This window comes from Leucopleurus acutus, assembly GCF_964270905.1.
Source record: "Leucopleurus acutus genome assembly, chromosome: 16".
Lineage (NCBI taxonomy): Eukaryota > Metazoa > Chordata > Mammalia > Artiodactyla > Delphinidae > Leucopleurus > Leucopleurus acutus.
This window is the reverse complement of record NC_139158.1, coordinates 57,783,672-57,806,468: the sequence shown is the minus strand read 5'-3', so window position 1 is coordinate 57,806,468 and position 22,797 is coordinate 57,783,672. Positions and strand designations below refer to the sequence as shown.

At 38.8% G+C, this 22,797-nt stretch overlaps 1 protein-coding gene across 4 annotated transcripts in view; it reads left to right on the top strand.

The window, feature by feature from the left end:
* The window catches only part of ATRN (attractin), a 175,850-nt gene that overhangs the window by 40,500 nt on the left and 112,553 nt on the right, over positions 1–22,797 (top strand). For all 4 annotated transcript variants that reach the window (XM_082858005.1, XM_082858002.1, XM_082858004.1 and 1 more), the window contains exons 2-6: positions 8,204–8,287; positions 11,163–11,276; positions 17,602–17,730; positions 19,452–19,657; positions 21,171–21,339. In XM_082858005.1, the coding sequence (XP_082714131.1) occupies positions 8,204–8,287; positions 11,163–11,276; positions 17,602–17,730; positions 19,452–19,657; positions 21,171–21,339 (702 nt within the window). The remainder of the gene's footprint in view (positions 1–8,203; positions 8,288–11,162; positions 11,277–17,601; positions 17,731–19,451; positions 19,658–21,170; positions 21,340–22,797) is intronic.

Below are 22,797 nucleotides of genomic sequence, written 5' to 3'. Positions count from 1 at the left end.
AAATTTTGGAGTCTATCAAAAAAGATACCCTACATCCAAAGACAAAGAAGAAGCCAGAACAAGATGGTAGGAGGGATGCAATCACGATAAAATCAAATCCCATACATGCCAGGTGGGCAACCCACAAACTGGAAAATAATTATAAAAATAATTATACCACAGGGGTGAAAGTTCCGAGCCCCACATCAGGCTCCCCAGCCTGGCAGCCTGGCAACGGGAGGAGGAGCCCCCAGATAATCTAGCTTTGAAGGCCAGCGGGGTTTGATCACAGGAATTCCACAGAAGTGGGGGAAACTGAAACTCCACACTTGGAGGGCATACACAGGATCTGGTGCGCACCAGAACCCAGGGAAAAAAGCAGTGACCTCATGAGAGACTGGGCCAGACTTACCTGACAGTATTGGAGGGATTCCTGCAGAGGCGGCAGGGAGTGGCTGTGACTTGCTGAGAGGACGAGAACATTGGCAGGGGCAGTTCTGGGTAGGACTCATAGGCGTGAGCCCTCTTGGAGACTGCCATTTTCTCACTATGACCTGGCCCCACTCAACAGCCTGTAGCCTCCAGTACTGGAATGCCTCAGGCCAAACAACCAGCAGGGTGGGAACACAGCCCCACCCATCAGCAGACAGGTTGCTTAAAGTCTTCCTGAATAAACAGCTGCCCAATAAACACACCCCCTGGCATGGCCTTGCCCACCGGAGGAACAAGACCCAGCTCCCAAGACCCATTGGGCAGCTACCAGTCCCTCCCACCAAGAAGCCTGCACAAGCCTCTTAGCGTCATCCAACACGGGGCAGACAGCAGAAGCAAGAAGAACTACAACTTTGCCATCTGCAGAATGGAAATCACAATCACAGAAAGTCACACAAAACGAGACAGCAGAGGAATATATCCAGATGACGGAACAAGAGGAAAGCCCAGAAGAACAACTAAGTGAAGCAGAGGTAGGCAATCTACCTGAAAAAGAATTTGGAGTAATGATAGTAAAGATGATCCAAGACCGTGGGGAAAAAAATGGAGACACAGATGGAGAAGATACAAGAAATGTTTAAAAAAACCTAGAAGAACTAAACATACAAACAGAAGAACAATACAATAACTGAAATGAAAAATACACTTGAAGGAATCAATAGCAGAATAACTGAGGCAGAAGAATGGATAAGTGAGCTGGAAGACAGAATGGTGGAAATCACTGCCATGGAACAGAATAAAGAAAAAAGAATGAAAAGAAATGAGGACAGTCTAAGAGACCTCTGGGACAATATTAAACACACCAACATTCTCATTTTAGGGGTCCCAGAAAGAGAAGAGAGAGAGAGAAAGGACCTGAGAAAATATTTGAAGAGATAATAGTTGAAAATGTCCCTAACATGGGAAAGGAAATAGTCACCCAAGTCCAGGAAGCACATAGTGTCCCAGGCAGGATAAACCCAAGGAGGAACACACTGAGACACAGTAATCAAATTGACAAAAATTAAAGACAAAAAATATTAAAAGCAACACGGGGAAAGCAACAAATAATGTACGAGGGAATTCCCATAAGGTCATCAGCTGATTTCTCAGCAGAAACTCTGCAGGCCAGAAGGGAGTGGCACGATATATTTAAAGTGATGAAAGGGAAGAACCTACAACCAAGAATACTCTACCCAGCAAGGCTGTCACACAAACAACCAAAAGGTAAGAGAATTCAGCACCACCACAACAGCTTTGCAACAAATGCTAAAGGAACTTCTCTAGGCGGAAAAGAATAGGCCACAACTAGAAACAAGAAAATTACAAATGGAAAAAGCCCACCGGTAAAGGCAAACATATGTAAAGGTAAGAAATCATCTGCACACAAATATGATATCAAAACCAGCAATTGTGAGAAGAGGAGAGAACAAATGCAGGATACTGGAAATACATTTGAAATTAAAAGACTAGCAACTTAAAACATCTCGTTTATATAGGCTGCTATATCAAAACCTCATGGTAACCACAAACCAAACATCTACAATAGATACACAAAACAGAAAAAAGAATCTAAACACAACACTGAAGTTAGTCATCAAATCAAAGAGAAGAGAACAAGAGAGGAAGGGAAGAAAAAAGACCTACAAAAACAAACCCAAAACAATTAACAAAATGGCAGTAAGAACATACATATTGATAATAACCTTAAATGTAAAAGGATTAAATGCTCCATCCAAAAGACATGGACTGGATGAATGGATACAAAAACAAGACTCTTACTGTCTACAAGAGACCCATTTCAGATCTATGGACTGAAAGTGAGGGGATGGAAAGTGTATTACACACAAACAGGAATGAAAGTTGGAGTAGCAATACTCATTTCAGACAAAAAAGACTTTAAAATAAAGAATGTTACAAGAGGCAAAGGACACTACATAATGATCCAAGGAGAAGATATAACAATTGTAAATATATATGCACCCAATATAAGAGCACCTCAATATATAAGGCAAATACTAACATCCACAAAAGGAGAAATTGACAGTAACACAATAATAGTGGGGAACTTTAACACCCCAGTTTCATCAGTGGACAGATCATCCAGACAGGAAATCAGTAATGAAACACAGGCCTTAAATGACACATTAGACCAGATGGACTTAATTGATATTTATAGAGCATTCCATCCAAAAGCAGCAGAATACACATTCTTCTCAAGTGCACGTGGAACATTCGCCTGGATTGATCACATGCTGGGCCACAGAGTGAACCTTGGTAAATTTAAGAAAATTGAAATCATAGTAAACATCTTTTCTGACCACACACTATGAGAGTGGAAATCAACCATAAGAAAAAAACCGAAAAAACACAAACATGTGGAGGCTAAAGAGTGTTACTAAAAAACCAATGGATCACTGAGGAAATCAGAGTAAATCAAAAAATACCTAGGGACAAATGAAAATGAAAGCAGGGCGATCCAAAACCTATGGGATGCAGCAAAAGCAGTTCTAAGAGGCAAGTTTATAGCAATACAGTCTTACCTCAGGAAACAAGAAAAATCTTAAATAAACAATCTAACCTTATACCTAAAGCAAATAGAGAAAGAAGAACAAACAAAACCCAAAGTTAGTAAAAGGAAAGAATTCATAAAGATCAGAGCAGAAATAAATGAAATAGAGATGAAGAAAGCAATAGAAAAGATCAATGAAACTAAAAGTTGGTTCTTTGAAAAGGTAAACAAAATTGATAAACCTTTAGCCAGACTCATCAAGAAAAGGAGGGAGAGGTCTCAAATACAAATGACACCACAGAAATACAAAGGATCATAAGCAACCAATAAAATGGACAACCTAGAAGAAATGGACAAATTCTTAGGTATAATCTTCCAAGACTGAACATGGAAGAAATAGAAAACATGAATAGACCAATCACAAGTACTGAAATTGAAACTGTGATCTAAAAACTTCCAGCAAACAAAACTTCCAACAAACAAAAGTCCGTGACCAGATGGCTTCACAGGCAAATTCTATCAAACATTTAGAGAAGAGTTAACACCTATCCTTCTTAGACTATTGCCAAAAATCACAGAGGAAGGAACACTCCCAAATTCATTCTATGAGACCACCATCACTCTGATACCAAAACCAGACAAAGATACCACACAAAAAATTACAGGCCAATATCACTGCTGAACATAGACACAGAAATCCTCAAAAGAATACAAGCAAACCAAATCCAACAGTACATTCAAACAATTGTACACCATGATCAAGTGGGATATAGCCCAGGGATGCAAGGATTTTTCAATATCCGCAAATCAGTCATTGTGATACATTACATCAACAAATCGAAGAATAAAAACCATATGATCATCTCAGTAGATGCAGGAAAAGGTTTGGACAAAATTCAACACCGATTTATGATAAAAACTCTCCAGAAAGTTGTAATAGAGGGAACATATCTCAACATAATAAAGGCCATGTATGACACACCTACAGCTAACATCATACTCAATGGTGAAAAGGTGAAAGCATTTTCTCTAAAATCAGGAACAAGACAAAGATGTCCACCCTTGCCACTTCTATTCAGCATAGTTTTGGAAGTCCTAGCCACGGTGATCAGAGAAGAAAAAGAAATAAAGGGAATCCAAATTGGAAAAGAAGAAATAAAATTCATTGTTGGCAGATGATATGATACTATACATAGAAAATCCTAAAGATGCTACCAGAAAACTACTAGAGTTCATCAATGAATTTGGTAAGGTTGCAGGATGCAAAATTAATACACAGAAATCTCTTGCATTTCTATACACTAACAAGGAAAGACCAGAAAGAGAAATTACAGAAACAATCCTATTTACCATTGCATCAAAAAGTGTAAAATACCTAAGAATAAACCTATCTAAGGAGGCAAAAGACCTGTACTCCAAAAACTATAGGACAGTGAAGAAAGAAATCAAAGATGACACAAACAGACAGAAAGATATACCATGTTCTTGGATTGGGAAAATCGATATTGTCAAAATGACTATACTACCCAAGGTGATCTACAGATTCATTGCAATCCCTATCAAATTACCAATGACATTTTTCACAGAAGTAGAACAAAAAATCTTAAAATTTGTATGGAGACACAAAAGACCCCAAATAGCCAAAGCAATCTTGAGAAAGAAAGACAGAGATGGAGGAATCAGGCTCCATGACTTCTGACTATACAACAAAGCTACAGTAATCAAAACAGTATGGGGACTTCCCTGGTATCACAGTGGTTAAGAATCTGCCTGCCAATGCAGGGGACACGGGTTTGAGCCCTGGTCCAGGAGGATCCCACATGCCACAGAGCAGCTGGGCCCGTGCACCACAACTACTGATCCTGTGCTCTAGAGCCCGTGAGCCACAACTGCTGAGCCCGTGTGCCACAACTATTGAAGCCCATGTGCCTGGAGCCTGTGCTCCGCAGCAGGAGAAGCCACCTCAATGAGAAGCCTGCGTGCAGCAACGAAGACCCAACACAGCCAAAAATAAATAATAAACTAAAAAATATATATATATATAAATGTTACCATTAAAAAAACAGTATGGTATTGGCACAAAACCAGAAATATAGATCAGCGGAACAGGATGGAAATTCTGTTAAATGTTTATCTTGGTGGGGAGAAGGGGTGGAGTGCTTGGGGAGATCAGTGGACAAGGGAGAATTGTCCTTTAGTTGACCCAAAAAAGCCTGTCTGATCATATCTATTCACTACCTGTAAAATTATGTAAATATGTATGTTTAAAGATATGAAGTAAATATTCAAAATTGACCTATATTTTCTCCAAAAGGGATGCAGATTTGCAAATATCTGAACATGTCCATGTGAAGTCTGTAGAAATTCTTAGAAACAAAAGAAGCATAGTAGAAAGCCACAAAACTGTTTGAACTACTGGGAAATTTATTTACCTGTAAACCTGGGGTGGTCTCTGTGGCTGTTTGGTGTGGCTCTTCAGGGACCTTGGCACTCCTTTGATTTGTCATCCTTGGTGTTGGCTTTGTGTTTAGACTCATAGCGTGATGGCTGAAGTAAAATCCAAACATAGCAAAGTCCAGAGGAAGAAGGATGGTCTCTTTGGATGTCTGTCTGTCATAGGCTGGGTTTCTTGGAAGCATTTTCTGAAATGGAGTTTGGGGTACAAGTTAATTATAGCATCTGTGAGAGGAAGGGGCAGGAAGCAGAACTGGGCAAAGGAAGAAGTTGAGCTTCAATGCAGGCCTGACAAAGGAGAGTTCTGGAGTAAGGATTGCCTGCCAGAGTTGTCCCATGTTAGACTGAAAAATGCCCAGCCTTTATACCCACTCTGTGTGGGCTGTGCTGGGAAGGGCATGACCTAGGGCAAGGCAGCTCCAATGGAACTGACAGCTGGATGCTGTCTGTTGACCACACTCATTTCTGCAGCTGGCAACAAGTCTTATTGAAGAGGAGATCTAGGTGTCGTAGCTAGGAATGAGGAAATATTTCCTAGAAACCCTCCATCAGACTTCCCCTCACATCTAAGATTAGATTACATGCTGTGACAGAAGTAGTAGTCTTCTCTTCATTAGTAAAGAGTCCTGATTTTTCACAGAGTATATGGTCATCTGGGATAATGGCTATATTTCTCAGCCTCCCTGTACATTTAGGTATGTCTAATTTTTGGCTAGGGGGTAAGTTGAATTGTCATGTTTGACTTAGAGGGCAGGGGTATGTACCTTGTTTTCTTTCAACTCCTTCCTACTGTGTAGAATATGGAAATAATAACTGGAGTTTGTGCAGCCATCTTGGATTATGAGGTGGAAGCACATGTTGAGGATGACGGAGCAACAAGATGGCAGAACGTTAATTAGCTCCCTGATGAGCATAGAAATGCTTTATGTGCTCCAGGTTGCTTATGTTTGGACTTTATATCTTTTTTTTTTTTTTTCAGTACGCAGGCCTCTCACTGTTGTGGCCTCTCCCGTTGCGGAGCACAGGCTCCGGACGCGCATGCCCAGCAGCCATGGCTCACGGGCCTAGCCGCTCTGCGGCATGTGGGATCTTCCCGGACCGGGGCACGAACCCGTGTCCCCTGCATTGGCAGGTGGACTCTCAACCACTGCGCCACCAGGGAAGCCCAGGGCTTTATATCTTGGTTAAAGCCATTACTATTTAGGTTTTTCTGTCAGTTGCATTAGAACTTAATCTTAACTAATACACATTTCTAATTGGCAAGGGGCACAGGAAACCATGATTGGCTTAGACTAATATTTTGGGAATGGAATGGATGTTGGGGAGTAAGACACAGAGACATTTATATCAGGCAAGTACAGCAGAGAGAGAGAGAATGCAAAGAAGTCAAGAGATTTGCAGGGGATGATAATTGTGATGGACCCTGGAATCATACCTAGGTAACTGAGAAAGTGAAATGTGTGAGTGATGAACATAAAGAAGTGATAGTTGTGTGGATTGGAGGTCGGGGCTGAAGATTCATTGGAGAGGGGGAATTAGGCTAAATGAAGTAGAGAGAGCAGAGATGGTGGTCAGAGTGTAGGTCGCTTTAAATGGAGATTTTATGGTAGAGTTTTCACTCCTAACAGCAGGGCTGAAAAGAGTGGGTAACTAAAGTGGGGTAGAGGAAAAAATTGTTAATGGTGAAGTTAAGAAATGGAGAGGCTGGGCTTTGGATGGGACATCTTGGATGTGGCTGAATGGAAGGCAGTGAGCTAGATGCTGATATCTGGAGTGGGTGGAGAGGAGTAATTGGGATGTCAGTAGGTAACTCAGAAAGTAAGGGAGGCAGATCCAGAAGAGAGCATTTGTTTCAGAAAGGCTGACATTGTTGATGGAAGAGGGAGGAAAAGTGATCTGGAAACAGCAAAGAGGAAAGAAATAGCATTGTTAAATATTAAAAATTTCTACATTTCTAGTATATATTTCTACAATATATACTAGACATAAACTGAGAAAATATGTTTATAGTACATTTACCATACAAATGGGAGCTTCTTAATATAAATAGCGCTCTTAAACATTATTTTGAAAAAGATAACTTGGTAGCAAAGTGAGTAAAGAATATTGAGTCTTAATTTGCAAAGGAGAAAATGCAAATGACCAAAACACATGAGAATCTTCATACATTAGGGTTAGTACTAGTAAAAATATTAATGAGATACTAAGATGTACCTGTCATATTGGCAAGACCTAAAAATATTGATAAACTTCAAGCTTGGCATGTGTGTGGGAAGTCAGGTGCTGATGTGCACTGCTCACAGAGTGTGGTAGATTGCCACTTCAGAAGAAGCAACTAAATAGCTGTGGTGGGTCTGTTGTGTGTTGTGGATTGATGTGCTTGCGCATCATAGTTATGCTGGCCACAGCGTTATTTATTGCATTTACACATTTTACTTGTAATGGTAACTGTGTGGCCTTGTTTTTTAAAAACCAACTGATATTTATAACTAACTTCTTGTGGCCATTTGTATGGAAACAAAGTGTGATTTTCCCATCTCAGCTAGAAAGATGTATGTTTTTGTTCATTCCTGTTGTTTTTAATGTATTTGTATCCCCTTTTCTTAAGTATATGGCATGAATTTGTTTCATCCAGATTTGTGTAATCTGTGTATAACTATCCAGTCTTTTTCTTCTGGTCATAGTATGCATCAGTGTACCCACTTGGATTGTATTGAGAATTAAGAAAGATATTATTAATATATGAAATTTTGATGCATTTTAATTTTTTTATTTTTTGAATTACAGACTAACTGGATCTTCTGGGTTTATAACAGATGGACCTGGAAATTATAAATATAAAACAAAGTGCACATGGCTCATTGAAGGACAGTAAGTAGTAATGGCTAAGTTTTTTTTTTTTTTCTTCAGGATAGAGCTCATTGTGAGATTACTTTTCCAACATGTAAAATTAACAATCTGTGGCAACTTAAAATATTTTTTATTTGGTAACCTTTACTTTGACAAGTGAATTTGATTTTCTTATTTTTCTTAATCTTCAATGTTAATTGAAAAAAACTTCTGTGTTGATTTGCAAATGAATTATACACACCAGAAATTTGTATATTTTCAGTTGTAATAGTTAAAAAACTGTTACAATATTTTATTATGGTTGAGGTATATGAAGAAGATTAGACTTCACTTGAATATGTAGTAGGGAAGGGAAGAGATTTTAATAGGCCTACTTATTTATTTATTTACTATTTTTAGTGATTTAACATATGGAAGTTTATTTCTTCCTCACATAACAGTTCCAAGGCAGGTGTTCCTGGTCAGCAGGCAGCTTTCTTCCCATTGGTAGTAGGACCCAAGCTCTGCCATTCATTCATTAGCTTCACTGTTGGCTAACTGCAGCCAGCAGGAGGGGAAGGAGGAAGTACGGAGAAAGCAGACCTGCTTCTTAAAAGCTTCTTGCAGAAAGTGTCACATGCATTCACTCGCATTGCAACCATTAATAACCCTTTAAAATAATTGTGGACGGTCTTAGAAGACTGGACCAAAACTGGACAAGTGGTAATTTCTTAAAACTGAATTGCAGTGTGGAATCTGAAATGATCCTAATGAACTTTTAGAACTTGTTAAGTTAAAACTGGTTTTCTATGGGACTTCCCTGGCGGTCCAATGGTTAAGACTCCACGCTTCCACTGCAGAGGGCATGGGTTCGATCCCTGGTCAGGGAACTAAGATACCACATGCCGTGTGGCATGGCCAAAAATAAAAAAAAAAATTTTTAATTGGTTTTCTTGTACTTTAAATAGATCTTTAACCCATGCATGATTTTGTAACATTCAGAAAATATTGGTTCACTGAATTATGCAGGTCTTCCAGATGTCGATATATTTCATTATATGAAATTTAAAACATCACCGTAGTTAAAAATCACCATCAATCTCATCAGAAAATTTTAAGTATTGGGAAGTTGTATCTGGGTGGTAGGTACAAATTTTCCAAAACTCATTATTGCTTGAAAGCTTATATTTTCTTTGGCAACAAATACAGGCTTGCTTTGTTCATTTTCAAGAAAATATCTACCAGATATCCAAGTCTAAATAACCATAGTTTTTACCTCTTGGACCTCCTAAAAGGGCCTCAGGGACCCTGGCATTGTGTGGACCATACTCTGAGAACTGCTGCTCTAAGGAGCTGTCTGCCCTTGCCCTTTCTACCAGTTCACTCCCATCTGATGTTCTTCTCCACTGTTGCTCTGAGTGTGCTGTCAGTGGTTGCTCCACCTCAGCCTAAGCATAAAACTAAGCAAAAAACTTCAAATCCTCCGTTTCCTTATCCACATATTCAGCCTGTCAGTAAGTTCTATCAGTTTTCCCCTCAAGAATATCTCCCCAATCCTCTTCATCTTCAACTCTACAGTTATTTTAAGAACCACCAGCCATCCTCTCTTTCCTGGGCCACGTAATAGCCTTGAAATTGGCCTCCGGTTTTTACTTTTGCCCCTTGCCCACCTCTCACTCACTTCTTATCTTATTCCTTCTGTTTGCTATGTTTCAGACATGCTGATTTTCTTCACGTTGCTTGGACACATCAACTTCTAAAGTCTAAAACTTTAAGACTGTTATTCTATCTGCCTGAAACATTGTCCCCCCAGACTTTTCACATGGCTTATCTCTCGCCATTCTGATCTTTTCCAAAACTTTCTGGGGTATCTCCCCACCACCTGTTGTACTACTACATCACATTCCTTTAATTTCTTCCCAGTATTCATCACCATGTGAGTTAACTTGTTTATGTATTTATTTAATTGTTTGGTTAGACAAGAAGTATGGGGTAGATGAAAGGTTCAGGCTGGAGACATATAGTTAGGAATCACCAGTATATAGATGGTGTTGATATTACCAAGAACTTTTGGAGTAGAGTCTTTGGCCTAAAGCCAGGTTGGAGAGTAAAAAGGTGAGTGGGATGTGAGGAAATGGAGAAAACCGAAGTCTCTTGAGGAGTTTCAGAGGAGAAAGGGATAGGTCTGATAGTAGCTGGAAGGAGAGTTGGGATTTAAAGTTTTTTGTGTTTTGTTGTTTTTTGTAAAATATGTGATACTTAAAGAGATTTAAGTCTGGACTTGGAAGTTTCAGATGAGACGGAGATGTTAAATATTTGAGAGATGGAAGGAAAAGTAGGTAGATGTATCTATTTTAGAAAGTGGGAATTTGAGAAATTTTTGTCTGAGTGCTGAGCATAAGCAGGGAGGTGGGACTGGGTGGTCTGAAATAGAAATTGAGAACTAGTAGTAGGACTGCTGGCAGAATCGAAGCACCAGTATTGGAACCAGCCTACCCAATGTTGTGACTTTCTCCAGCATGGCTTGGTTTTCTCTGTACCAGGGCTTCTTCCAGGGAGTTCCATGAAAAGGCAGAGGGGCAGGTGAGTTTAGAGGATTGGCAGGTGTGTTTGTAAAATGATGTAGTATGAAATCTTAAGTTGAATAAGAAAGGCTGATGGATTGGTAAAGAATGGCCGCTGTATAGACTATAAGGCCCAAAGATGCATAGACCATGTCTATTTTGTTTACCATTGCATATTTAGTGGTCTCTAGCACATAGAAAGTACTAAGGAAATCTTTGACAAGTGAAGGAGTACTGATTACATACTATTAATTTCTTCTTTATATATAAATTCTTTAAAAATCTATATTTTTTTCTCAAATGTTTTATAGTGATTATGATTATTATAAATTACTTTTTTCTGTTCTTTTCAGGCCAAATAGAATAATGAGACTTCGTTTCAATCATTTTGCTACAGAGTGTAGTTGGGACCATTTATATGTTTATGATGGGGACTCAATTTACGCACCTCTAGTTGCTGCCTTTAGGTAAGCTCAGTCATATAAATACTGGTTAACCATTGTTTGATTTCTGCATTTATGTATCTCCTAGATTGTATTCTTACTGGATTCACCTTTTTTATCACTTAAAACATTTACTTCATGGAAAGAGTACTAGTTATGGAGTCCTATCACTTGTGTGCTAGTCCTAACTTGGTTTCCTGTAGCTTCTGGGTGAGTTTTTGGGCAGAGTACTTGACCTCTCTTTTTAGTTTCCTGATCTATAAAGTTGTGATAGTAGTATCAAATTTACCTACTTCTTGTGGTGGTGGTGAAGTTTACATCTAAAAATGTTTTGTGAGCAATATATCGAATATATTATTTCTGTGAAAAATTAAATCAGGAACCATGTTTATCTTGATCCTTGTTGTGTTCTTCATTGCATAGGCATTCAGGAGTTATTTGTTGAATTCAGATATAGCTCTGTGTGTGTGTGTGTGTGTGTGTGTGTGTGTGTGATGTGTAATTATGTATATACCTTAATATGGGTGAGGGAAAAGTTTTGGAAGAGTATACATAAAATGAACAGTGGTTACCTGTGGAGAATGAGGAACATTCCAGTTACGTGTTGTGATTTTTTTTCTACAGTATATTCTGTGTTTGTTGTTAAACAGCTTAACACCAAATACATGGGGTGCTCTGAATTGTTTTGACATTTTACTTTTTATTAACAGTAAGTAGCTGTGTTGTTTATTATATTTTTGACCACATGCAAATTCAAAACTGTTTTATTTTTCTTCCTTTTACTTGATAGAGGATTTTTTAAATATATTTTTTCTAAAATGTGTATCCTTAGAGAGTCATAGTTGTCAGCTGACTTTCTGGATTTCTTTCCCTCAAATATTTGATTTCCCTGACTTTAAAAGAAATCAATTTAACAAATATTTTTTGTATTCCTCACATGGGGCTGGTTGATGTCTCTTGTAGGTGAGGAGATAACAGAGAGTGAACAGAACATGAGGAGGCAAAGGACAGCTGAGATCAGGGAACTAATGTGCCCTTGTATTTCTCTACTCCCTTTGGCTTAGAAATCTCTGCAACATGTCTTTGAACTGAGAACCAAGGCCATTTTCTGGGTTTTAGAGATTCACTTAGAGGGCCAAAGAACAGCGTGGATAGGCCATGCTAAGCATCAAAATATTGGCTACATGTTGGGCATATACATCTTTATGCCAGAATTTGACTCATACCTTGTCTTATAGCAAGAGGCACCCCAAACTTTAACACAGCACAAAAACTATCTGTAGTATGATGTTATCATGATAATAGTACTTGTTGGAGGTTTACTTGATACTGCATTTGTTAATCAAAACTCATGGAGTCCTCTCTTTATGTGCCAGGCACTTTGAATCAGCTTGCCAATAGCCCTGTGGGAACATCTGCCAAGAGGGTATGCATAACCCTGTAGTTCACCCAGACTGTGTATTTAATGAGCAGACATGTGAACCAACAGCAACCACAAAACAAGCAGAAGGGTATAACTGTTTTAGTCAGTGACTTTTGAGAGAAGCCACAGTATATGTACAGACAACAGGAGGATTTTTAAGCTTCTATAAAAAAGTTTATTTACTGAAATGTATAAATTAATGCATTGATTGTGTTAAAATTTAACCTATGACATAATTGAGTGTGCATTTTCTAAAATCATAGTGAGATAATGTATGTTTAATAATTGAAATTTACCTGAAACACAGAACCCCTGAAGCATTGATGTGCGGAAGAATTTGAAAATAACTGTTTAGGTCATAAGGCAATGTCACAAGATGGGGAGCTGAGGAGTGCTGTTGGGTCAGGAGGACTTTGGATAGAGGAATCAACCCAGTGGTGATGTGCTGGGGGCCCAGAGTGGAGTGAGCCTGGCGGCAGATAGTTCACCCAAATAAAGAAAAAGAGAGCCACACAGGATTCAGAAGATTTGGACTTTTAATCTGCGTTCTGCCCAAGGCTCTGCATGAGTCTGAATAGTTCATTTAAGCACTCTAGTTCTCATCTTCTGAAGCCTAAAATGAAGGTGTTGTACTGTGTTTTCTCTGGGTGTATTGCAGTCCATGAAGTTTAATTTGACTCTGAACTGGTTGATCACATTATCTTTTATATGCTGAAATTCTGAATAAAATTTGTTTAACAAACAGAGTTCCATTACTGGACAAATTTGAGAACCACTAGAGCAAGTCTCTTCCAGCTGCACAACATTATGACTTTGTGGTGCATTCACTTCAACAAATGCATAAGTGCAGCACCTTTGTGGAGTACCTGCTCGCTCTGCTCAGATCTGTTGGTAGGGAGATGCAGAGGTGGTAGTGGTGATAGAGCAGGGAGAATAGTTTTCCTCTCTGAGGAAATTCTTATTCCTTCTAGAGGTTTTTGTTGTTATTTTTAAGAAAGTCAAATACTGATGAGACATTTGTTTAGGCTGTGATGCAGAGCTGTTAGAGGAAGTCTCGTGAAAGCGGGAGTCAGCCTGTCCAGCACCCCATGGAAATCGTGGTCAGTTTGTGGCAGGTAATCAAAGGCAGGCACCTCTTTTGTGGCTGTGGACCCTCCTTCACCACTCAGAAGTATAGATGCTGTTTGGACCCATCCCCAGGCTCCTAACCCTGACTTTAAAAATCTGGCTTACCTTCCACATCTGCCTGTCCTTGCGTGTATAGTTTTGCAAGGAGAGAGGTGTGTCAAACTGAGGATTTGCCAACTATGTAAACTTAACATAGTGTAGTTGGGAAAGTCAGGCTGTGCCCCAGGTGTGTTCAGAGAGCCTATATCTGTCTGGGACAGTTATGTTGAATTAAGACAGTATCTTTAGTTCAGCGATTTTCAGAAATGGTTCTAAACAATGGTACTCTGTGTTTACAATATAAGATTATGAAGAACCCCAGGGCAAGCAGTTCTTGATTTTCTCAAGTTGAACAGCTGGCTGCAGCCTAAACTGAGCCTGCATTTATTTACCTGCCTAGGGGCAGGGGACAGGGTGGTGGAGGCAGCTCAGGGTGACAGTTGAACGGCAAGCCTGCAGCATCACTTTCTCACCCACACACTTTCTATTGCCTTGCACACTGGGTTGAGGTTTATATTCATTTATTCTGTACAAAGTTTATTTTTGTCATAAACCAGTTGTTTTATTTTCACACTGGGAAAAAGCACATTCTGAAGCTGTCACAAGTTTTTGAAGTGAAAAGAAGCAAATGCCTAAGTCTCTCTGACAGTAGGGAAGCTGATCCCCTTTCTCCAGCAATGTGGTCATCTAGTGCAGGTGGCCCTCCCACTCCTTCTGACTCTCCATTCTTTCTCCCTCCACCCATTCTGCCATTCGTTCTATACATTTAAATGTCCCCACCATATAAATAATAAATACCATTAGCTATCTCTTATTGAGCACCTACTAGTGTGAGATGCTATTTAAGCCCTTCACATGCTTTAACAGTTTCTCATTACATTGCTGTGAGGTAGATAGGATTTCTTTCATTGTGCTTTTGAGGAAGCTAAGGCTCAGAGATGTCAGTGACATGCACAGGCTTGTGGAACAAGAATTGGAGCTCACGTCTCTGACCCTGAAGCTCATGCTAAGATAACAGAGTGTCCTACATGTGACTGAGTCCCCCAGTCCTTTACTGTGCCAGTATTTCTTACGGCAAGATTGCTTTTGACATACGTGTTTCTAGGTGGCCCTGCTCTTGCAAGTACTTACCCCTCATCATTTTAGGGGATTCTGGTATATAAAACTGATGAAAGCATGATGATGGTTGAAACCTTCATTTAGGTCTGTGATCAAATGTCATTTCTTCCAAGAGTCCTTCCCTAAATGCCCTTTCTAAAGTAGCACTTTCTGTTCTTTTACTCTGTTTTATTTCCCTTCATAGTATTTACCTCTACCTGGCATTATATATACACACCTGTGGGCCAGGGGTTGGGGGTTCGTATCTAGGCTTATTCTTTCTCTGGCATGAACTCCAGTAAAGGCAGAGACGTCTTCACTGTTGTATTCCTGGTACCTAGAACAGTGCCTCACTTGTAGTAAGTACTTAGTATTTGTTAGTTGAATGCATAGTAGAAAATGCTTCACCGTTTTGCAACCCCTAGTTCTGCCTGCATATTAAAAACTTGTTGAATGAAAATCCCATCCCTTCTTCCTCCTCACACCCTGCTTATATGCTCTTCCACTCATTTTTATATGCACTTGTATAAATACACATAAATGTACACATATACTAGGCCCATCGTCTTGCAGCTTGTTTTTATTCCTACTCATCAGAATGCCTTGATGAGCGCCTTGTCAGTCCTGCAGACCTAACGTATGTAATGACTCATTCATCCAGCTCCCAGATGACCATTTAGGTGGTTTTCAACCTGTTCTCATTCTGAATAGTGCTGCGGTGAGGATTCTTATATATTTGTGTATGTGAGCAAGTGTTTCTTCTACTAAGAAATAGAATTGCTAGGTCATAATGAATGAGCATTTGAGATAGTCATCAGCCCAAAAGTATGTGCTTTAGGAAAGAAAAGAGGCCCGTGTGGCTGGGGTTGAGCCAGTGAAAGGAAGAGAGTACAGATCTTCCTTGGCTTATGATGGGATTATGTCCTGATAAACCCATTGTATGTTAAAAATATTGTAAGTTGAAATGCATTTAATACACCTCACCTACCGAACATCATAGCTTAGCCTAGCCCACCTTAAATGTGCTCAGAACACTTACATTAGCCTACAGTTGGGCAAAGTCATCTAACACAAAGCCTATTTTATAATGTTGAATATCTCATGTAATTTTGAATACTGTACTGAAAGTGAAAAACAGAAAGGTTGTCTGGGTACAGAGTGGTTGTACATGTATTGGTTGTTTACCCTTGTGATCGTGTGGCTGACTGGGAGCTACAGCTTTGTGCTGGTGCCCAGCATCGTGAGAGAGTATCAACAGCATATCGCTAGCCTGGGAAAAGGTCAAAATTCTAAGTACAGTTTCTACTGAATGTGTATCCCTTTTGTACCATTGTAAAGTCAAAAAATTGTAGGTCAAAAAACTGTAAGTCAAAAAATTGTAAGTCGAACCATTGTAAGTCGGGGACCATCTGTAATACATGAGACGTTTGTTCATCGGATGGGATTGTGTGTGTGGAACAGATTGCACAGGGCCTGGTAAGGAGTTAGGCTTTAACTGAGTGAGATGATGGTGGTACTGAACAATAACTGGGCAAAAGATAGGAGCATATGAAGAAAAGCAAAAGATGCAAGTAAACATAGGAAAAATGATTAACCTCAGGAGTATAAGAGAAGCTCAAAACCACAGGTTAAAAAAATCACTTTCACATATTAAATTAGCAAAACTAAAGTAGGACTGGTAATTCTCCTTGTTGGCGGGGTTAGGTGGGATGGACCCTTTCATTCTCTATCGGTGGGATTTCAAGTCACCATCTCTCTTCTGGAAAGCAAATTGGTATATGGATTAAGAGCCTTAAAGCCATCATTTAGACCTTTGACTCGGTAATTCTTTCTCTTTGTAGACACCCAACAGATACTGTTGTGGGCTGAGCTCTGAGTAAGGTTCTAAAAGTTCTGAGGGAGCTCTTAGAGACATAGAAATGCTTATGGTATATTACCTGTAAAATAGAATATGATATGTAACATGGTATCAATTAAACAAAGAAAGTACATCAGAATGCTAATAGTATTGGGATGATGGATGTTTGTATATCAAACTTTTATTTCTATTTTTACTTTTCATGTCTTTCAATGGTATATGTTTGGTATCCATGAACTCATAAAGTTTGTTACTTTCTGTGATTGTGGAGGTTTACTCAGTTTTTCAAAGGAGTATTATAAAATGTTTTACTTAAAAAAAAAAAGAATAGGGTCGTCGGTTTCAAATCTCATTTAAAATATAACCTAGGGGCTTCACTGGTGGCGCAGTGGTTGAGAGTCCACCTGCCGATGCAGGGGACACGGGTTCGTGCCCCGGTCAGGGAAGATCCCACATGCTGCGGAGCGGCTGGGCCCGTGAGCCATGGCCGCTGAGCCTGCGCGTCCGGAGCCTGTGCTCCACAATGGGAGAGGCCACAACAGTGAGAGACCCGCGTACCGCAAAAAAAAAAAAAAAACATATATATATATATATATATATATATATATATATAACCTACAATAGAGAAGAGCTTAGCAAAAGATTCAGATCTGTTCCTGTGCATTTATCACAGGAATTTGGCCCTCTTCCTATAAGTGGCTTTTTAAATTGCAAGGGTGAAATCCAGTTGAATTCGTGTTCTGTCACCATGTGATGTGTCTGTGATTATGCTTCCCTTTATAAGACATGTGTTTTCATTTCAGTGGCCTCATTGTTCCTGAGAGAGATGGCAACGAGACTGTCCCAGAGGTCGTTGCCACATCAGGTTATGCCCTGCTGCATTTTTTTAGTGATGCTGCTTATAATTTGACTGGATTTAATATCACTTACAAGTAAGATATTTAAGTCTAATATTTGTGATTTTTTTCAGAAGACTGTATACTTTGTTTTAACAATAATAATGACTAACATATTGAGGGTTTACAGTGTGCCAGCCATTATGCTAAGCAGTTTGCATGAATTTTCTCATTTAAAGTTCTTTTAAAAACTCAGTTACAGCCACTGTTTTTCTACTTCTTTTATAAATGAGGCAAGTGGCAGGAAAAGGTAAAGTAAATTGTCAAAGCAGTGGGACCAGAGTTGCAACCCAGGTCTTGCTGCTGTTGAGCGTCTCCTGGAAAAGAGGGGCATTATCCATTCCTGCCAATGGATAAAAACTTTGGAGGAGTTTGCTAAGTACAATTTAACAAATATTAGTAGTTTTCATGTACTCAGTAGTTGGCCCATTGATGACAACTTAGTTGAGGTTACAAAGGAAATGTAGACAGACAGACTCTGGGCAGCTTTTGGAATTTGTTGCAGTAGGAGAGAAGCTAACTTCTGTCTTTACCTTTTTTTCCTAAGAAATGTTTATTTTCAGAAGTAGTTAAATTCATAAAATGCCATAAGCAGGGGGTCTGTGATAAAGAACTTCTGTGGCCCACAAAACCTAAAATATATATTATCTGGCCTTTTACACAATACGTTTGACAACTCCTGGTATAGCTGATAACCCCCATGTGTAACCTTTATACTGGGTTCTTTTTCTTGCCCATTTTCTCAGAATCTCAGTAGTCTTTCAACCCTAGTTAAAGCCATCTTTATCTTGATTGGTATGGTGATTCAGTTTTTCAGGTACCCAAGGTTTGTGACTTAGCAGCCTGGGCAGCTCATCACAAGCCTGGGTTTGAAAAGTAGGCATATGCATTTATTATATTATATTATAACATAGATTATAAAAATACTATATACACATACTTATAAAATTTTATTATAAATGTATCGTGAACTGACGTTAGGGTGTAGGTGTGAATGTTAATTAGCTTGTTTTGTAACTGATTCCTGATTTTCTGGCATGCTTTGCTACAAAATTCCTTTTTAGTTTTCTTTACACTCTTACAGTATCTTGCTAATCCTGTTATCCCCCCTTTTTAAAATCAGAATTATGTCTTTTCAAAGTGTTGTCAATATCATTGTCACGTTACTATGCAACACTTTAAACTCATGTATTAAGTTAAACTCATGTATTAAGTTAAACTACCCCTCCCTTTTCTTGCATCTGAGATGGGTAGATAAACTTGCTAAGGAATTTAATACACACCAATCTGAGCAATAATCTTAAGCAAATTCTGTAAACTTTTAGAGACTATCCAGAGGAATGAGGATGGTAGTGTATTGTTTGCAATTTGTTTTATCCTTTTCTTCTCCAGCCTTGCTAGCATGCATTTGGCAATTTTATAATGCTCACCATTTGTGGGCTACCAAGAATTAGTTTAGTCATCCTGTCCTTAAGGAGCTAAGCCTGGATATTTTGCAAGAATCTCTTCTCTTCTTGTAATCTCTTTAACTGTCTCCTCTTATGAGAATCCAACAGGTTTAATTTGATTTTATTACTTGCCCTAGTTCTGCAGGGTTGAGTGATCCCATTTAGGCTAAATGGTAAGTACTGCAATTACGCTTGTGAATGAACTGGCTAGACAGTAAGATTTCTTAAGCCTTGTGTAGGAGGAAGTTCTGCTAAGTTAATCAAAATGTTGCTTTGTGTTGATTTAATTTCCCCCCACTATTTTTATAGTTTTGACATGTGTCCGAATAATTGCTCAGGCCGAGGAGAATGTAAGATCAGTAATAGCAGCAACACTGTTCAATGTGAATGTTCTGAAAACTGGAAAGGTGAAGCATGTGACATCCCTCACTGTGTAAATAACTGTGGTTTTCCTCATCGAGGCATCTGCAATTCAAGTGATGTCAGAGGATGCTCCTGCTTCTCAGAGTGGCAGGGTAGGAACTTCTTTGTTTCTTTTTTTTTCTTTCAATTTACAGAATGTTTCTAGTTTAATAAGTTGTAGATTGACTTTATTCCTAATATCTGTACCATTTATGTTAATCAAATATCAGGAAGCGTTTAAATTTTCATATCTCTTTATTCAGCTTCTTACAAATCCTTGAATTCATAGATGTATGGTTGTGGTCTCTAGAGATGTGGAGCAGTTTAACAGTCTTTGCAGTTCATTCATGAATTTAGAGAACTTGGTCTCAGCCATAAGACATAGAGAACCAAGCTGGGAGGTGGAACAAGAGCTGACAATAATGGTCTCTCCACAGAAACTTTCAATAAATTCAGAGAAAATTGGGGTTGATTATACAGTAGAATCCTAAAGCAGTCAGTTATTGGAATTATCTGCAGATACAGATTATTAAAGAAGCCCTTTAGCAAATTCTTCAAGGGGTGGGTGATAGCAGCTGTTACTGATTTAGTTTTTTGGGTTTTTTTTAATACATTTACCCCTTTCTTGAACACATTTATTTTGAATTTCCAGAAATGTGCTTGTTTAGATGCTTTAGTTTGTTCGGTTTGGCTGACATTGAGCAGTTAAATAATTGAAGTATTTGACTACCTACCACTTTGCAAATGTTGGAGCAGAAGCCAAACCTCTCAAAAAAGGAGTTTCTTGATTTTGGAAATGGATGGTTTGTAATACTCCCAGGACTAGTCTTTACATTTTAGCTCTAAAGTTTTTTTTGTTTTTTTTTTCAAAAATTTATTTATTTTTGGCTGCGTTGGGTCTTCCTGGCTGCATGTGAACTTTCTCTAGTTGAGACAAGTGGGAGCTACTCCTTGTTGCGTTGCGCAGGCTTCTCATTGCAGTGGCTTCTCTTATTGCGGAGCACAGGCTCTAGGTGCGCGGGCTCAGTAGTTGTGGCGCACGAGCTTAGTTGCTCCACGGCACGTGGGATCCTCCTGGACCAGGGATCGAACCCATGTCCCCTGCATTGGCAGGCAGATTCTTAACCACTGCACCACCAGGGAAGTCCCTAAAGTTTTTCATTTGAATTAATAATTCCTTTGTACACTCTTTCCTCTGAGAGCTGCTTAAGCAAGTATTTCATTACTAAAAAATCCTAACCTAGATATGGTCAGGTCTTCATTAGAAAGTATGTGATTTTGAATTTTATTAGAGATTACCCTTGGTCACTACCTTTGAGTAAATTGAAAGCACAAATTAAAGGGATATGTCTGATATTTAGATGCTAAAGGAAAGACTGTAAATATTCTTTAGATAATTTGTTGTATTTAGATGATTCAAACTTGAAATGCAGTAGTTTTCTTTTTTTTTTTTTTTTTGTCCTTGCTGCACTGCATGTGGGAATCTTAGTTCCCCTGACCAGGGATTGAACCCAGGCCCCCTGCAGTGGAAGTGCAGGACACTGACCACTGGACTCCCAGGGAATTCCTGAATTGCAGTAATTTTAAAGCTGCATTTTGTGAAGCTAATTTATTATGTTTTATTAGGTCCTGGATGTTCAGTTCCTGTACCAGCTAACCAGTCATTTTGGACACAAGAGGAATATTCTAACCTAAAGCTCCCCAGAGCCTCTCACAAAGCTGTGGTCAATGGAAATATAATGTGGGTTGTTGGAGGATATATGTTCAACCACTCAGATTACAACATGGTTCTAGCGTAAGTTGTTTTAAAATTTTTACAAGAAGCTTACTTTTCCATTTTGAAAATATTTAAAGTAGAGATAAGTAAAAAGAAAAGAAATCATTAGTAATTGCATTCCTGAAGAAAATCTCTGTTAGTATTTTAGTAGTTGTATTCTAGACTTTTGGGGACATATTCTTAGTTTTTGAAATTGGGAGCCACAAAGAATTCATTGCTGTAATAAAGAACAATTCATCTTTTCCAGACACTGTCTTTCAGATTTTGTGTTAGATATATATAATAGGTTCTATATAAATAGGGGATTGCTTTGCCTCTTAATTTAATTAACATTTCTATAGGTTAAACGGCTTGCATTTATAGTTTGCTAGTGGAAATTATGCCATTCTTTAATACTTCCCAGGGTTCAAGGTCTTTTGCTGGTTCCATGCTGCTCATCCTGAAGGGAGAGTATGTTTTCACAGTGGAATTAGCTATGGAGTTTGACTTTGGGGAGAAATTTTTGAACACCTACAGTTGTGCTGATTTTGTGCCCTGGAAAGTTTTTCTAAACATTTTCTACTAATGAAGATTGTCAAAAATCAGCATCTGTTCTTTAAGGAATTCTGGAAATATGGCAGTAATAGTATAGTTTCTGAATCCCCCAAACATAGTCACTAAAGCACAGAGAACAACTAGGATAGCAAAATAAAAAACACATGGATAGTATCTATAACAAACTTGGTCAGAAGGCATCCACACAAATAGGTGGGGTTAAACCATTGACAGCTACAAGACCTTTGTGCTATCAGTATCTATGTAGGAGTAAGCAAAGGGGAGCGGTGGGCCCACCAGCAGTAAACCCAAAGACCCGCTGGAAAGCTCAGCAAGCTGCTTTGAGAACAGCAGCTGGAATTGGGAAGATTTTGCATGTTCTAGTAGTGGGGATGAGCTCAAGGGATCTGTAGTAGGATCTGAAGGTGCTGGAACAGTTTGTGCCTTATTAACTTTCAAAAAACCAGCCAAAGACTCTTTGTAGGAGAAAGTCCCACACTGAAGAAAAGCTGCTGGGAATAGAATTCAAATTGAACAGGACAGGGACAGCAGAGAAAGAAAGTCCAGATAACAGTCTGAGAGGGGAACAGAGCTAGGAGATCTCAAGTAAGGTGCCAAATAGTTGGACACTACACTACAACAGAAGAGGAGCTAGTGAGCTGAGAAGCTAGAAAAACTAGCTAAATCAAGCGTCTCCTATAAGGGTTCAGGAAAATTTTTTTTAAATTACAAAAAAATTAAATTAAAAAAATTAAAATTTAGCAACAGAAAAAATATCAAGGTCAAATCTCATAGAAAGTTATTATAAAAAAGAAGAGAATAAGTAGAATAATACCCCTTCAATGTGAAAGCATAATAGAAAAACTGACAAAAATTATAACTTAGTATTCCAAAGTAAGCTAACATACAATAAGAAAATGATAAAATACATGAAAGAACAAT